General features: G+C 41.6%; 1 protein-coding gene across 1 annotated transcript in view; it reads right to left on the minus strand.

The window, feature by feature from the left end:
- Nucleotides 1-1,535: 1,535 nt before the first annotated feature.
- LOC140128246 (A.superbus venom factor 1-like) overlaps nt 1,536-17,603 on the minus strand; it is a 44,028-nt gene continuing 27,960 nt past the window's right edge. Inside the window, exons 24-41 of the mRNA XM_072149806.1 lie at nt 16,540-16,743; nt 14,694-14,769; nt 11,677-11,836; nt 11,477-11,572; nt 11,235-11,385; nt 10,959-11,119; nt 10,675-10,833; nt 10,195-10,254; nt 8,587-8,686; nt 8,057-8,108; nt 7,891-7,978; nt 6,727-6,816; nt 5,758-5,863; nt 5,591-5,680; nt 4,861-4,947; nt 3,835-3,918; nt 3,281-3,416; nt 1,536-2,057 (exon numbers count right to left, since the gene is read on the minus strand). Coding sequence (XP_072005907.1) covers nt 1,916-2,057; nt 3,281-3,416; nt 3,835-3,918; nt 4,861-4,947; nt 5,591-5,680; nt 5,758-5,863; nt 6,727-6,816; nt 7,891-7,978; nt 8,057-8,108; nt 8,587-8,686; nt 10,195-10,254; nt 10,675-10,833; nt 10,959-11,119; nt 11,235-11,385; nt 11,477-11,572; nt 11,677-11,836; nt 14,694-14,769; nt 16,540-16,743 — 2,042 coding nt within the window. The 3' untranslated portion in view covers nt 1,536-1,915. The remainder of the gene's footprint in view (nt 2,058-3,280; nt 3,417-3,834; nt 3,919-4,860; nt 4,948-5,590; nt 5,681-5,757; nt 5,864-6,726; nt 6,817-7,890; nt 7,979-8,056; nt 8,109-8,586; nt 8,687-10,194; nt 10,255-10,674; nt 10,834-10,958; nt 11,120-11,234; nt 11,386-11,476; nt 11,573-11,676; nt 11,837-14,693; nt 14,770-16,539; nt 16,744-17,603) is intronic.

The raw sequence follows: 17,603 nt of genomic DNA on the forward strand, positions 1-17,603 counted from the left end.
GAATTTGTATGTAAGTCAGAAGTTGTATATTTTGCATGTATAACAATAATGTTCACTGCAGACAACTCTGATAACTCTTATATTGCTCATTTCTTTGCCCATTTGCCAGTTCAGCAAATTTCCAGCATCCAGAGACCTTCCACACAGGTCACAATGGGCAATGAAGTCCATTTGTAACTGGATCGCCTTTAAGTCGGGTGTAAGGACATAGATGGCTTGATAAGTACATTTCATAATGTGAGGGGGGTGGTAGCACTAGAGGACCACCCTAGATGAGCTCCGTGTATATTAGTTTTTTGTAACTGCTGAGACTTTTCCTGGCAACATATGCAATGTTTTCCAGGATGGAAAAGGAAAACCACACCTCTTTTTCCTTAACATCAAGCATGACCTCCAGGAAGCCTTATGAATAATGCGGGATTAAAACCAAACCAGTATATCCATTCTAGAAGCAACATTTCCCAACTGTAGACGGCCCTGTTTTGACCTGGTTGGGTCTCCTCAGTACAGCGTAGGGAACTGGTTTGGCTGAGTGAGAGGCTTGTGACTAGGGTCAGGAAGTAAAAGTTCTCCTTACGGAGACAGACAATTAAGGCCACCATTTAGGTGTATGGAGTCTTATAGCCATGGAAGCTCCACTAGGGGATTCATGGCAGATCTAGGAAAGAATTGTCTATGTGATAGGTAACAATTTCACAAATCTTATTAAAAGAGTGAGTCCTACAGGGAACTTAAAAAAGAAAATATGTATGTACACAAGCCACAAGTCCAGGTCCTGGTGGTCGGATGTAATTCCAAGAAATTTTTTGTCAAGGAGATTTTTGTTGTTCCGGCTTTTATGTTATTTCACCATTTGCCAATATTGGTCTTTGTATAACAGGTTCAGGAAAGTACATACACCAGTGATGGTGGACCTTTTAGCGACCGAGTGCCCAAACTGCAACCCAAACCCCGCTTACTTATCGCGAGGTGCAAACCAAAAATTAAAGCAATAAGTTATTGCTCCCTGTTCTTCAACTTTCAATCATATAGGCCTCAGGAGGACAGCAGCACAGTGGAAAGATGGAAAATTTGCATCACTTTAGCTTCTTTCCAGTGTGCTTCTGTACACAGAGAATCCTCCAAAGATAATTTGTCCCTGTCTATTCATTCTCCCTCTTCCTACAGTTCAAAGTAGTGAAGGAAGTATCAAAATATGTCTGAAAACAACATCTTTTAAGTTGCTTGCAACTGCAGGAAGATTCTTTGAGTTCTGTCTGGTGTGCTGGGGCGATGGCCCGGGTGCCCACAGAAAGGGCTCTGAGTGCCTCCTCTGGCACCCGTGCCATAGGTTCGCCACCACTGACATACACTATAGCAGGGCTCTGGATAGGACTGGTCCTTTTACAAATGATTAGGTCTTGTGAAGCTCCTCAGACTTTACTATCTTTGAGTGCGTTTGATAGTTACACAAAAACACTTCTGGCATCAGAAGGGCCCAGTGGGCATCATGTTGTATCCCAGTTCTACCTGACAATCCACAAAAACACCACAAATAAAATTTTAATATTTAATCTTTATTGTACTTTTTTGTTACAAAATACAGGAAAATTAATGAACATGTGACATTTGATGCATGGTCGTTGTTTGGAAAAAATGGTCCATGTGGTATGTTATCTCGTTCAAGTGTTTTTAATACATTTCTCTTCTATACCCCTCCCCCACGACTGCTGCTATAAAGTGCACATTCTACATCCCCAAACATTGAAGAAACCCCACCCACCGTCCTGCAGCCACGCCCCCTTTACTGTACATTTTTAAAGATTTGGTGTAAGGACTTGAAGGTTCTGAAAATTATCCAACAAAGTAAACAAAAGAAATAACCAACAAGCATTTCACATTACAATCGGACTGATAAGATGTAGAGTTCCTGTTCCTATGAAGCGCATCCATTTATCTCCAGATCCGCAGTGAAGTCAGCAAAGTCATCGCACTGGATCTTGTTCTCTTCATCCTGACATTCCCTTTCATTTGGCCACCACTCGATCCATGTGTCTTTTCCAATGATATACGAATAGCTAAAACAGAATTTATAGTTACAGAATGTTTTACTTTCCTACAATTACAGAATGGACTTTATTTTACTGTCATTCAAAGCTGAAATTTTGGCCTATTTTTTGCCTGTTCAATGGGCGGATGTATATATATATACTGTCTGCTGCCACAAATTAGCTTCTCTTCTGTCCCTAAATCCGCTTCTATTTTGGTCGTTCAAACTTTTATTGGCACAAACTTTTTTTGGTGCAAAATATGACCAAACGTAAAGCAAATCTACCAAGTTCTATTTCAGCTTCATTAATGTGAAGAGTCATATCAGACACTTTCAGCCCGTGCACCAATTTATTAAGCCCTTGGACCAGGGCTGCATCTGCCATGAGGCGGGATTGAATTCCACCTCAGGCGGCAGATGCGGAGCCCTAAAAAGAGCGGCAGAACAACTGTGGGTGGTTCAGACATTCGCCCAAATCACCAACCAGCAGTACAAATCTGCCACTGACAATCCATACTGCCTGTTTACCATCACTTTCGGCAAGCGGTACAGCAGCAGACCCATTTGTCTGTTCTGACACTGCTCTATGGCTGTGGAGGACGCATGCGGTGGTTGATGATGTCACACCACCTGCATCCATGCACAGCAGCGCTGCTCGGCAGAAGAGCCGGGAGTAGAGGAGAGGACCTAATAGGAGAGGGAGATTTAAATATCGGGACAGATCCTAAATAATTTGGGGCGAGGGATCTTATGGGCTCTATATGTGACAAAACCCGGTGGAAGGGGGGCCATGACTTACTATAGGACCATGATTAAAATGGGAGTGGGGCTCTCTATATAAGTATTCTATATAACTAAACTGGTGGTGGAGGGGGAATTTTTTTTAATAGAGGATGGATATTAATTGAACTGGGGGGGGGGGGGGTGGCCTGATGGGCTTCTATATACAACTTAAATGGGGGTGATTAAATATGGGGGTCACATCTTAATTAAAAGGGGGACATATATGAGGTAGGTTGTTATGGGGTATTGTATATAATTTAATTGGGGGCTGTATATACCATAAGTTTATTAGGGTGGTGTTATATATATATTAATTTATTAGGGTGGCACTATTTATTACATTATTAGGGGGCTATATATTAAATTGTTTAGTATTGATGACATCCTCACAGGGTATATCATGAGTACTTTTGAGCTGACCTAAATTATTACAATAATTTCAGTACCAGTAATGATCACATCACTCACCCATCTTCTTGGTCCCAAAGGTCATTCTTAATGCCCCAGATCAGGTAGTCGCGCCCTTCTTTCAGATCTAAGGCTTTACGGCACTTGATGTGACTGACAAAATTCCTCTGATGATTTACAACATTTTCGTCTGTTCCTAAAAATAAGACGAGATGGAAAATAAAGCGTCAAAACAACATATAGATAAGGCTGGAACCACCTCTTCACCATAAAAACCATCAATCATGAGTTCTCTTACATCTGACCGGAAGAACAGCACCGAGTACAGCCCCATTCTTCCAGCCAAAAAGTCAACACTAATTTCCACACCATTGGTTTCGGTAGAAAGGTTTTTGTTTTTTTTTTTGTTACGAATAGAAGACATTATTTTTCAGTGGCAAATCCTTCTGTTCATATAATGTCAAACAGCAGATCTGGACTGTATTTCGGAGTATTTGGGAATCCCACAGAAGACAACTTTGCACTGCACTTTTGCTTATCCTTACATAATCCTAGTTACATACATAGCCATCCTATAAGGAGACATTTTGCCCCCCGTCTTCTCTTGTACTTACCTTCCTTGATGACAGTGATTATCTTCATCACGTAGTTGTCATAGTTTTTAGTCTTTTCTATTTTTTCTAGGCGAGTCTTGAACACTAGGAAATAACCAAAAATTAACACAAGTCTGGATGGATAACCCGATGACCCCCACATATACAACTAAGAGGTGACCTACATAAATAACTAGATTTAATACCAAATACAAACTCACCAGTAGCTTATTTGCTACTGGACTGTACAAATACTGTGGCATTTTCGACTTTGGGTGCTATTTTCCCTTAGAGGGTGAAACGCTGGGAAAAGCATTATTTTATTTTGATAGATCTGACATTTTGGGATGCGGTGATACCTAATGTGTTTATCATTTTTACTGTTTATTTATATTTATATCAGTTCTAGGGAAAGGGGAGTGATTAGAATTTTTAGGTTTTTTAATGTTATTTTTTTAACCCTAGGTTGTCTGACTGATCCTACCATATACAGTATGGCAGTATATGGGGATTTTGCACATCATTTATTACAATGTGCAAATCGCACATTGTAATACCCTCAAACATGACAGCCTTGGGTCTCTGTGTGACCCAAGGCTGTTATGGCAACGGATCGCCCTCTCCCCCCCCCCCCCCCGCGATGATGTCACGGGGAGCTACAATCCGAGGCAAGATGGCGGCGCCACACCGATCAACGGGTTAGCATCTGATGGTGTTAGCAACGGGTGTTTGCTCCATTGTGCAGAAAACACCTGCTTAGTATGAAGAGGGCTCAGCCCATGAGCCCGCTTTATACTTCCACCTCCACTACCGGACGTACAGTAACGTCCAAATGCGGTAAGGGGTTAATGAGTTCCTTGGGTGCATCTAACTTTACATCCTCTAATCTATGAATTAATTAATTGAAAAAGTCATTGCAAATTTTGGTGCACAATACAGCAATTTAAGCAAATTCAATCTTCCTTCATCTGAGAATATTTTAAGGACCTTTTTTTTTCATACAGCTTAGTCATCCTCCCACAATGTGTAAAAATATTTGCTCCTCACCATAGTCCACGCCGGGTGCACATGCCTTGTTGTATCTCCACAATGCATTAATTTCCCCTTCCACTTGTTGCTTCAAGAAACAGTTCTCTGAAAGACAAAATCCGTAAAACTATCAATGTCAGGAGGTCGAAAGTGAAACACTAGAAACATGATTTGATCATTTTCTACTTTACAGTAAACCATGAGCTCCAGAATCCTTATGTTTAGACACAGGGTTGGCACCAGCGCTGGGCATACCCGCCCAAGTTCCGGGGCCCAGAGCTGCTGGGGGGGCCCACATAAGGCTGTACATAAGGAATACATAGGGTTGAGGGGGACTGTATCTAATAATCCATAGGGTGTGACCTTGGGCTTATATAAAATAACCATGAGGGGACTGTTTGGTATGATAAACTACAGAATTTTATAAGGAATATTTTAGGGAACAGGAGACTGTTTTAGTTTCTGAATTTTTAATGCCACCACGTGAGTTCACTGCAAAGGAGCCTATTGTGGTTCTGTCGCCCAGGGGCCTACTGAAACCTGGAGCTGACCCTTAGACACTGTAATAGTGTGTGCTCTTGTTATCGACTGATCTTAGTTTCCCGGAGAGGAAGTGTCTATAATTTGGTCACTATGATAGAGCCCACCAGCCTCTATCATATAATGAGTTATGTATGATTGAATATGTGCCTTTATCAGTGACCATATGTGGAGAACCCATCTTAAAAACTGGTCATCGGAGACTTACCCTCAGCACATCGGCAAATATCATTTTGACAGATGGTGCCCAATAATTGGCTTCCCTTGTCCACATGGTAGAATTTAGTGCAGCGGTTTTCTATGAAGAAAGTAAAATATGAATATAAAAGCATGTTAATCGCATCAGGTCCATAGAAACCCCTCCATGTTACCTACCTGGGGTGTAATAGTCATACACCGTGACAGATGCCGGTTGAATGAGACCGACTTTGAAAATCTGATGAATATGGAATTTGATGCATTCATCTTTTTTATGTGAGATCTGTCCAGAGTAAGAGAAGAAAAGTAAAAAATAGACTAAGAAAAGAAATTTTATACATTTAAAACACATTGTTGCAGGTTCCTCTAATGCCAGTGATGAAGCCATACTTGGGGCTCTCATACCTCTTCTTACGGAATCTCCAGATTACTTTTAAGATGTGGGGTAATTTTTACCCAATATTGTTTCACCATGTGGACTCTCATGATGGCATCAATGTTGTTTTGTCCCTAATCTTTCTATTTTTTGTAACTGATGATATACTGAAACATTCATTGGAAATGGCCCACATGGACATGTTTTTTGTGTAAAAACTGTAGACAACTCGGTACAGGTCCTATTCCTGCCCATGTTTGTGGCTTGGGCCTCCCCAATCTATTGGCGTATGAAAAGTACAGATGTCACATGTATAGTCACATGTGACATCTGTACCTTTCATGCGCCAATAGAGGGGCTGAGACAAGGTAGGTGACCTCAGGTAGGCACACAGATTGTGTACATGAAACCTAAACCCAATGATGACCAAATTGTTTAGCCCTCAACATCCAATACATGGGGCCTTCATTCTAAACCAGGCACCTTTATTCTCACTATTTTGAGGACCCACCAATGACAATCACGTTGATCATTAAAGTTTTGGGGTTAAAAGCTGTTTAGAGAATGAGATATGCCTTAAGGTCTCCAAAAAGGGGTCTGACCATGTGCTTTTCCACATGCAACTGCAAAGTAAACTTTTCAAGTACACTAGAAATAAGTAATTAGTCCTGAATCAGGTTTCCTTGGTATTTTGGACCATGTTCTGTGTATCTGTATATTGTGAGTAATAGGTATAAGTCTATTAATGATAAATATGGTAATGACCAAACCTTATCCAGATAGATGATGAGGGATCCTTTTTCAGCAGCACCCTTGTTAATATCATACTTGGAGATGTATTTGTCCACTCCTTTCATTAGCTGTATAATAAAAATATATATATTTTATTCAAATAATAGACAATTCCATTTAAAAATAAGGTCTTCCAAGACATAAATATTGTTGAACTTTTCTAGGCGCAAGGATGGGTCATCATTATCTGATCCATCCAGATTGAGTCCAACAACACCATTGATCACTTGTGATTGAGGAGACTCTTCCAGCTCATCAAGCTCAGCGCCATTCATTGTATAGATTGGGCCTGAGCACCAATGTTACCAATAAATAAGTGGTTGGTGGCTTATACAATTTGATCAAAATGTAACTAAGAACCTCGAGCTCGTTATATAATGTAGCCTAGCGGCAGTAGATCATTGTGTGATGTGTGGATGTGCCCTCCAGTTCTTTTTCTCTCCCCATGTTGGTTTAGTACATTCTATCCCTTCATTTATTTAGTTTTTCCTGGTACCAGCACTCCGCCCCATTCGACCCAGGTGTTTTTAAATTAGCAGGAGACTGCATATAGGGGCTGCCTCCTTCCTCTCAGCTAGTGTCTGAGACCACATGGAACAGAACACCTGTGCACACATGGTGAGCCTTTTTTCCTGTTCACATGGTGCGGTATTGCATGGCGTCCGCCGCTTCTGTGGTGCGGTGCTGGTGGGAGCCTGGGGCCCGGATCCATGGGGGCTATGCCTGCCTGTATGGTTGCTGGGGGGCAACATGGTCTTGGTCCCTGCCAGCGCTGTGCTGCAGCGGTGGTGGACGCCATGTGATGCCGCACATAATAGCATAGGGACCCACCATAAGGAGGTCACCGTGAAGTGGCTGGTGGGCTTATAGAATTTGATCAAAATGTAACTAAGAACCCCGAGTTCGTTATATAATGTAGCCTAGCGGCAGTAGATCATTGTGTGATGTGTGGATGTGCGGTCCAGTTCTTTTTCTCTCCCCATGTTGGTTACCAATAAATATGATGTCATAGAGAGAGAAAACAAAAGAAAAACTTGCAGAGCCCCACTGCCACCTCAGGTAGCTGCTATTGGACCCCACCAATCTAGTCGACGATGAGCGATACTCAGTCCCAGAAAATGCCTCGAATCAATGAATCTCACCCTATTAAGACTCTCAACATCAGGGGCAAATCCAGTCATCATAGAGATATCCAGGATAGACATGGTGGCATCTTTGTTGTTAAGATGTCTACAGAAGGAGCACAATGTTAGAGTGACATAGGATGACTATCTAGCTGGACAAAGTATATAGGAAATGTTTCATTACCTTGTGCAGATCTCAACTGATGACGTTGAAAGGGCACCTTCTGGAGCTCTAACTACAAAGGAAAAATTGAAGAAAAATTACATGAAGATGTATAACTTAGTATTATTTAAAATAAGACATTGGGGGACATTTATCATACGCTGGTGGAAGCCTCTTGATGTATCGGGGCAGGATGCAGTGAGGTGTTTATTCTACGCCAGGCAGGGATTAAAAGTTGCCAGCGCCAGCGAGTGCGCCGGCACGGGGACAGTAACACTGCACGTTGGGCCCACTCCCGGCCGGCCACGCCCTCTGCTCGGCCAGCCACTCCCCCCCTCATGCCCCTTCACGTCCCACTGGCCTGAAGGCTAGCAATAGGCTAGCATTTACGATTACTGGCGTGGCGCAGAGGTCCTGATAAATATGCCCCATTGTTTTGAAATTTTGTTGAAGCCCCATAAACCTTATTCTTTTGTGGTCAGTTTTTTTAGATTTATTTCTAGATGAGAATTTGGTGGTAAGGAAGACTTCTTCTTGATCTAGATACTTACTTTTGACTTTGTCTTTTACTTCTTCAACTGTAACGGAGAGATCAAAGTGTTTGCACTCCTGTTCTTTCTCTGTCACAAGGGCATGGTAAATCGAAACAACCTAAAGAGTCATAAAATGTATACAAATTTTGTAATAAAAAAAAACAACTTTCCCTCAACTTTTTGAATAATGAATCACAAGGTCAAATCAGATTTTGGAATCTGGGGTAAGGAGGGAGAGTTGAGGGTGGTGAAAGTGTTTGAATTCGACCCATCTACACCAATTTTCTGCCACTTCTTGGAGTATTTCTTGATTTAATATCTATTTTACTCCCTAATATCAGTCATGTCAGAGGTTTTGTGTTAATTGGCTCACAATTAGGGACAAGTAGACCCATTCAACTTTGAGTTCTTAACCCGAATTCTCTCCACAAATTTAAAGGGAATCTGTCATCATGAAGGGACTTTTTCAGTGATAACAGGTTCCAAAATGGCATGAAATGTTCAATATAAATCATGTTTTGATTACAACTTAAACCTTTTACGTTTTTACAATCCTTCACTTTATCTTACCTTGCTCCCTGCCCCCCTGGAGTGGTGGGGGACTATAAATAGAATCAGTCATTTGCTCAATCACATCCCTCCTCCCTTCAGCATTGCTCCTCACCCATATTTAACCCAGCCCCTCCAACATCCTTTCTCTCCCACTTTCTCCCCTTACAGACAACCGTTTACATTTGAAGACCCCCCTCCCCCCAACATTGGATAAACTAAAGGATTGTAAAGAAGTAAAACGATTTAAGGACTAACCAAAACATTATTTACATTGAGCATTACATGCCCTTTTGGAACTTATCATCACTGAAAAATGGCCCTCTTGATGACAGGTTCCCTTTGAGTGGCATTTAATGAGAAACACCTGCAATAGGTGCCAGCACCAATTGTGGGGGTAAACACAAATGCGGAAACCAAACTCCTTGCTCAACATTGTGGTTCGGGTCCATTCATTACCATTCAGAAGTGAATGATATGGAGTATAGAGCACCATACACTGAGACTGGTTCTGTGGATACAACTAGGGCAGTGATGGCGAACCTTTTAGAGACCGAGTGCCCAAACTACAACCAGAATCCACTTATTTACCATGAAGTGCCAACATGGCATTTCAAGCAGTAACTTATTGCTACCTGTCCTTCAACATCATTCAATTGTATTAGCCCACTAAGGCCACCAATACAGTTGAAAGAAGGTGGACAAATTCAGACTATCATTGTAGCTTCTCTCCAGGAAGAATGGTGGTTCCAGCAGGATGACCTCCAAAGACAATGCAGTTCTGTCAACACCTTCTCACTTTTCCTGTTCTAAACAGCCAATGAAATGTCACTTTAAAATAGTGCTGAGAGCAGCATCTTTTAAGTTGCTTGGGACTACAGGAAGATTTGGTGGATTTAGTGAAATTGGGGCAATGGCCTGAGTGCCCACAGAGAGGGCCCTGAGTGCCACCTCTGGCACCCGTGCCATAGGTTCGCCACCACTGAACTAGGGTCTAGCACCCTCTACAAGATCGGAGTGGAGGAATCCATTAATAGAAGGATAGAATCATCCTTACTTAATATGGTATCAACTTACCCTCAGGGTCCCTTGTCCTTTGCCCTTGGCTTTCACAATAAACTTTTGATTCATTTTGGTCTGTAATATAAAGTTATACAATGTCATATAAATAAATCTGTACTGTATAAAATATAACAATACTTAACAATGAATATAACCAGAAGCTTGAACAGAAGGGTGGGCTGTCCAACGTACATGGAGCAGGTCATACATATATATTATTTTACTAAACCCTAATCCACGTGAACCATAGAAGAAGAGAATGTAGTGGAAAGATTGCATGTAGGTGAAAAACATTAATGTCTAAAATTTACAAATTCTGAGATACTCTTGCCTAATCTTGCCCAAAGCCCCTCAGGGTTAAGAAAAAAACATAAAATTCACATATAAAAATACAATAGATCTGTGGAGAACTTTTGTATATAGACGTTCTAAATTCTAAAATAAATTTATGTTAAAAATCCTGCACCAGAAGAGATCAAGGTTTATCCTACTCACCTCAGCTGAACGTGCCAGCATAAAGTTATCAGTATTGATGCGGATGACATTGTCACTACTCCTCCCTGGGAGCCTAAAGGACACATCCAGATCTATTTCACTTAGAGATGGGATATCAATCTGATACTGAGCCAAAGCTTGGAACATCACAATTGTAGCCTAGACAAGACAAGAACAGCTAAATAGGTATATGTAAAGTCTACAAACCGGACGAAACACAATACATAGTACAGCATGAAAGGTCAAGCAAACAAGCGTGACCCCAAAGTATGGCCATTGCTTACTTGAGTGGAACCATAAACTGCTCCATGATATCTCTGCTCGGTGATCCAGCGCACAATTGGTCCTGTAAGATCGTAAACCTTCAAGCGCAAAAGAGCCAGAAGAGCATAAGACGTGGCCTCAATGGTGATGAATTGGGAGTTTGCTTTCCATTGAAGTTTGTCTTGTAAACAAAGAGAAAATCACTTATGAACAAAGTGGATGGTGGACACTGTAATTAACTTAAAATATTTGTTTAAATAGGCAAACTAATGAAATGTTCAGTGAGGTCCAAATACCTGTGGTACCAGAAAGCAGCTTTTCTGGATGATCTATCGCCCCAGCCATAGCGAGAGCATAAGAGGTAATAGCGATGGTGTACGGTTTTTTAAGTTCTTCAAACTGACCCAACAAGAAGCTGGTCGCCTTCTCGATACTGATCTTCAGGTTCTAGAAAGAGGAGGCCAAGATATATGTAAGATGAATGCAATAAGTTCTGGATTGTGAACCCATTAAGAAACTATGAACATAAGACACTTACGTTGACATGTGGAGTGCAGATCTCCTCACTTTCCAGCATAGCGATGAGGACAAAGGCTGTAAGTGCAACATCTTCTGAAGACCCTTTGATATCTCCCTGAGTAAAAAAAATATATACATATTGTATGAACGCAATATTTCACTGAGCCCTAAACTAAAACCAACAAAAATAACTTGAACAAGTCCTCCATTGATACATACCACCATCTCCTGATGAATAACCGGGGCGTTTTCTTTGAACATTCCATCAGGTTTTTGTCTCTCAAGTACCAGCCACTTGATGGCGCCACACAACACATTGATCTCAATTTCCACGAGGGGATGAGCCAGGGCAAAAACCTTGGCTACGTAAGCAGTGAGCCTGGACAGAAAAGAAGAGCGTTATCCAAAAATATTAGATAATTATTTCCACTGTGAAGTTGTTATTTGTCGCTCCCATCTTGTTCATTCATTTGTTGTTATGGCTCCTATCTTTGATAAACGAGGGACATTACTCATAGATCCAGGCACTGTGACGGTGGCAATCTTCTTAATGCAAGAATGGAATGAGTGGCATGTATGTTGGAGGAGGGGGTAAGGAATGGTTTCTTTTCTGTTTTTTTCCCGGGCAACTCAAACAAGGTAATCTAGGGACTTTGGGAGGAACTTTTTGCTTGTCTTTTGTTTTTGGTGTTAAGTTGCTGATTACAAATTGCTTGCTTAAGGTGGAAATGTTAAGATAATAACTATGGGGCAGATTTATCAAGCAGTCTGAAAGTCAGAATATTTCCAGTTGCCCATGGCAACCAATAAAAGCTCAGCTTTCATTTCACCAGTGCTCATGAATATTTTAAAGGGGAGCTGTGATTGGTTGCCATGGGCAATTGGAAATATTCTGACTTTCAGACTGCTTGATAAATCTGCCCCTATGTGTTGATGTCTTTTTTCGTATTGCCTTGATAAAAAAAAAATAAAATATTTAAACTTCTTGTGTTTCTAACCTTCTCAACTAGACTACTGTACCTCCCTACTAATCGGCCTTCTATTCATGAAACTGTCTCCTCTCTAATCTATTTTTTATGCCAGGCTCTTCTTTCAGACCAAACGCTACACGGATGCCTCCAGTCTGTGGTGGTCACTGCACTGGCTTCCCGTCTCCTTTCGAATTCAGTTTACAATAATGACCCTCATCCACAAAGCTCTGCACAATACTGCACCTTCCTACCTATCCTCTCTCATCTCAGTCTATCGCCCATCCCGTGCTCTTGGAATTGTCAGTGATATTAAATTATTCTCTAACTTAATTCGAACCTCTCGTGCACGTGTCCAGGACTTCTCCGGAGCTGCACCAATTCTCTGGAATGCCCTTCCCTAGAATCTCAGACCAATACCCAACCTCCAAAGTTTCAAACATGCTCTTAAACCCATCTCTTAAAGTAGATTTATTACACTCACTAACTGCATAAAAACGTATCCTGTGTCCTCCTCCCATCTGTTATCCGGCAAACACCAGATATATACCAAGCTCCAGGCTTCTCTGTAGTCAAATTTACCTTGGACTTTGTATATAAGATGGCGGCTGATGGCTGGTTCAAGTAGCAGAATTCATATTTATTAAATTATTTTATACTGTTCCCTTATAAAGAATGGCTGGACCATAGCTCTTTACCTCTTTTGTTCCCCCTCATCCTCATAGCCTGTAAGCTCTTGTCTCACCCCCTCATAGACTGTAAGCTCTTGTGTCCCACCTCATCCTCATAGACTGTAAGCTCTTGTGTCACCCCTTCACCCCCATAGAATTTAAGCTCATGTGTCACCCCCTCATCCTCATAGACTGTAAGCTCTTGTGTCAACCCCTCATCCTTATAGATTGTAAGCTCTTGTGCCCCCCCTCATTCTCATAGACTGTAAGCTCTTGTGTCACCCCCTCATTCTCATAGACTGTAAGCTCTTGTGTCACCTCCTCATCCTCATAGACTGTAAGCTCTTGTGTCACCTCCTCATCCTCATAGACTGTAAGCTCTTGTGTCATCCCTCATCCTCATAGACTGTAAGCTCTTGTGTCACCCCCACATCCTCATAGACTGTAAGCTCTTGTGTCACTCCCTCGTCCTCATAGACTGTAACCTCTTGTGTCACCCCTCATCCTCATAGACTGTAAGCTCTTGTGTAACCCCCCATCCTCATAGACTGTAAGCTCTTGTGTCCTTCCATCATCCTCATAGACTGTAAGCTCTTGTGTCACCCCCTCATCCTCATAGACTGTAAGCTCTTGTGTCACCCCTCATCCTCATAGACTGTAAGCTCTTGTGTAACCCCCCATCCTCATAGACTGTAAGCTCTTGTGTCCTCCCCTCATCCTCATAGACTGTAAGCTCTTGTGTCACCCCCTCATCCTCATAGACTGTAAGCTCTTGTGTCAACCCCTCATCCTTATAGATTGTAAGCTCTTGTGCCCCCCCTCATTCTCATAGACTGTAAGCTCTTGTGTCACCCCCTCATTCTCATAGACTGTAATCTCTTGTGTCACCTCCTCATCCTCATAGACTGTAAGCTCTTGTGTCACTCCCTCGTCCTCATAGACTGTAACCTCTTGTGTCACCCCTCATCCTCATAGACTGTAAGCTCTTGTGTAACCCCCCATCCTCATAGACTGTAAGCTCTTGTGTAACCCCCCATCCTCATAGACTGTAAGCTCTTGTGTCCTTCCATCATCCTCATAGACTGTAAGCTCTTGTGTCACCCCCTCATCCTCATAGACTGTAAGCTCTTGTGTCACCCCCTCATCCTCATAGACTGTAAGCTCTTGTGATCAGGGCCCTCCCTCTTATTGTTCCATATGACTGTTTGTACTCTATAATGTCTTATTATATTTGTATACATCCCCTGTGATGTGTAAAGTGCTATGGAATATGAAGGCGCTATATAAATAAAGATTATTATTATTATTATCTACCATGTTGCCAAAACCCAGGTTTTCCATTTCAATGTGCGGTACTAACATAACTTGGCTACTACCTTGGATTTCCTCTTCCCCTTACTTTAAATTACGTGCAAGCTCATGCCATCTTTACCGTTCCCCAAAAATATCTTAAAAACAGTTTGTATTTTTTCCTACCATGAGAACATTAAACCCTTATTACACCTCAGCTCTGCATTGTGTATACTGTCAGCTCATGATTGTAACACGTTGTAGAATATGATGGCAGATTATAAATAATTGTAGGGATTATACTGACCAGGTACTGGCCGGACGGTCTTTGAAAGCTGCGTAGGAACTGTCTGCTTTTCGGAAGACTAGTTGCTGTACATAACCTGTAAAAAAAATTTCCTTTAGTGCCCAAAAGGATCCATAAAAAAAGATTAAGGAGCAACTTCCAAAATGTGGCTCTTAGGGCTCCCCAGGAGATATAGTGCCTGTATAAGAGCTTGTGCCAAGCACAAAGCAGATTTTGGCAAATCCATCTGAACTTCCATCTGTTTTTGTCTTAATGTTATGTATGTGACCCCTTACTGATAGTACAGCACCAGGGATTTACTGGTGCTCTATAAATAATAATAATAATGATAATAATAATAATAATAATAATAATAACTTATGACATCCGGGAAGGTTCCTCTGATGTAGAAAGGCATAAAACGGAATAAAAGTTCTATAATGCCTCTCTATGAGACCCTCCTATATACTGGTGGCCCATAGCAATATATGAAAGTTGACATCATAGAAAAGAGTACCGCATAAACTCGAGTATAAGCCGAGATTTTCAGCAAAAAAATGTGCTGAAAAACCCTAACTAGGCTCGTACTCGAGTCTATTTAAAAAAACATTAAACAAAATGTGCACCTGCCAGATGGGCGTAGGAAGTTGAGTACACATTTTGTTTTTTTTCTTATAGGCTGGGTTTACCTCGGGGAGGGCTGGGGGCAGGATCTGTTAGCTAAATACCAGGGGCATGGAATGGCTATATACTGTGGCAGGGGCTGCAGGCTATGTACTAGAGGGCATGGGCTGCCTATATACTGTGACAGGGGCTGCAGGCTGTATATTGGGGGACAGAGGCTGCTGGACATATACTGGGAACAAAGGGCTGATGTATACTTGCGGCAAGCGGCTTCTGGCTATATAAAGGGGGCATGAGCTTGGAGTCTAGGCCTATACTTGAGTCAACAGATCTTCCCAGTTTATTGTGTTAAAATTAGGGGCCTTGGCTTATATTCGAGTATATACGGTACTATGCAAAAAGTCTGGATGTCAAGGCCACTATCAACGAATGGAGTATATATCAAGGTTTTTTGCCTAGAGGCGAGTGCAGGCAGAAAAATGTATCCATGTTCCGGACATTCCTGGACTGAACCTTGCATTGATGGAGAGATCTCAGCAGTCACTTCATTCCAGTGATACCAAGATCGGTCTGGGAAATCCCCCGAGAGCTCAGATCAATTTTCTCTGACTGCACTCCCTTCTGGGTAAGTGGTACGATAAGTATTCCAGGCTTTGATAAGTAGACTTGGACTCGGAGTGGAAGGTTTATCTGTTTTCACAACTTTAAGTAACTATTTCTCGGAATGTACTTGCTGGAGGAATGTGCTCGCTCATTTTTAAGAAAACTTGCATCTACAGCCAATTGTTGCGAAATCTCTTCCATGAAGCTACATCCATATTCATATAACTTAAAATAAACATTTAAAAGAGGCAGAAGAAACTAGAAGATTAATACGATAACAAAAACATCTTTCCATTCAAGTACTTAAAACCCTCTTTTCAATCCCCAACATTAAGCTCTTGAAATGTACTTAGATACAACACTCCTTGACCCAAGTAGACTGCAACAATAGGTAAATCCCGAAAATTCCCTTACTGTCTGCTCCGATCTTACAGACCACTCCCGTAAAATTACAAACAAATATATGGAGGGTGATAACGAGAATCAGTTCTGGAATACTGGGGTCCCATAGAATTGTCCAAACTCCTCTTACGTTGATGTGTCGTGAAGCAGATGTAGACTACTACTGGAGTATGTCTTTACGTTATTGCCCCATGGAGCTCACACGAATAATGGTGAAATGTTTTCTTCCTCCACTTACCCTGCTTGATGTATTTGATGGCTTCTTCTCTTCGGTTTAGGCCAATTTTCTCCCACTGGTTGGTGGCATCCAGGTAGATGGTGGCTATCACACTGGGAGTCATAGTGATCATGTTTTGTTCTCCACAACCTCTTGGGACGACGATCAAATGATTGAGATTTCCGCCTTGAACGGCCTCCTCCACCATTTGGCTGATTGCGTTTCCTAAATATTTTTATGGCATAAGAAATTATTTTTTTAACCACTTAATGGGTCATTGAGATCTTACGGCATGAGGCTGACATGACAAGAGCCTGAAATACGGATTTGTTTCTGTAACTCTCACAGAGGTAAGTAGGAGTTACAGAACTAGTATACCCCGCTCTACTACATGTGGCAGCATGGAAGCAGCTCACCCCTGATACTCTGCTTCTATAGCTACTCTAAACCTCTATGAGCAGCAGAGAATCAGCAACAATGTTGGGTTTTATCTGGGTAATTAAAATTAGGACTATATGAAATTCATATGCATTGAAATACATATTATTTTTTATTTTTTTTAATTAAAGGGAATGTACCACCAGTGACTGGTGTTCACCAAGATTTACTGTTAAACATATTGGAGGAATGTGCAGTTTTTAAAATGTGGCAATTGATAAATGTTGAGCAGACTGCAAAGTTTTGTAGGTTTGGGTCCCCCCAGACCTGGCCAAGATCACTATATGGTCACTTCCAGGTTCAGCTTAGCACCTGATTAATAATAATTAGTAATAATTCTGCATTTATATAATAATTAATAATAATTCTGTATTTATATAGAGCGCACAGATTACGCAGCGCTGCATCGGGTTTGCTAAATCGGTCCCTGTCCCATGTGGCTCAGAATCTAATCAACCTACCAGTATGTTTTGGAGTGTGGGAGGAAACCAGAGGAAACCACACAAACACGGAGAGAACATACAAACTCTTTCCAGATGTTGACTCTGGGACTTGAACCCAGGTCTCCAGCACTGCAAGGCTGTAGTGCTAACCACTGTGCAGCCGTGCTGGCTGTGGCCTTGCTTTATCCATCACAGGAGACAAAT

The sequence above is a fragment of the Engystomops pustulosus genome, chromosome 4, assembly GCF_040894005.1.
Source record: "Engystomops pustulosus chromosome 4, aEngPut4.maternal, whole genome shotgun sequence".
In the NCBI taxonomy this organism is placed as follows: domain Eukaryota; kingdom Metazoa; phylum Chordata; class Amphibia; order Anura; family Leptodactylidae; genus Engystomops; species Engystomops pustulosus.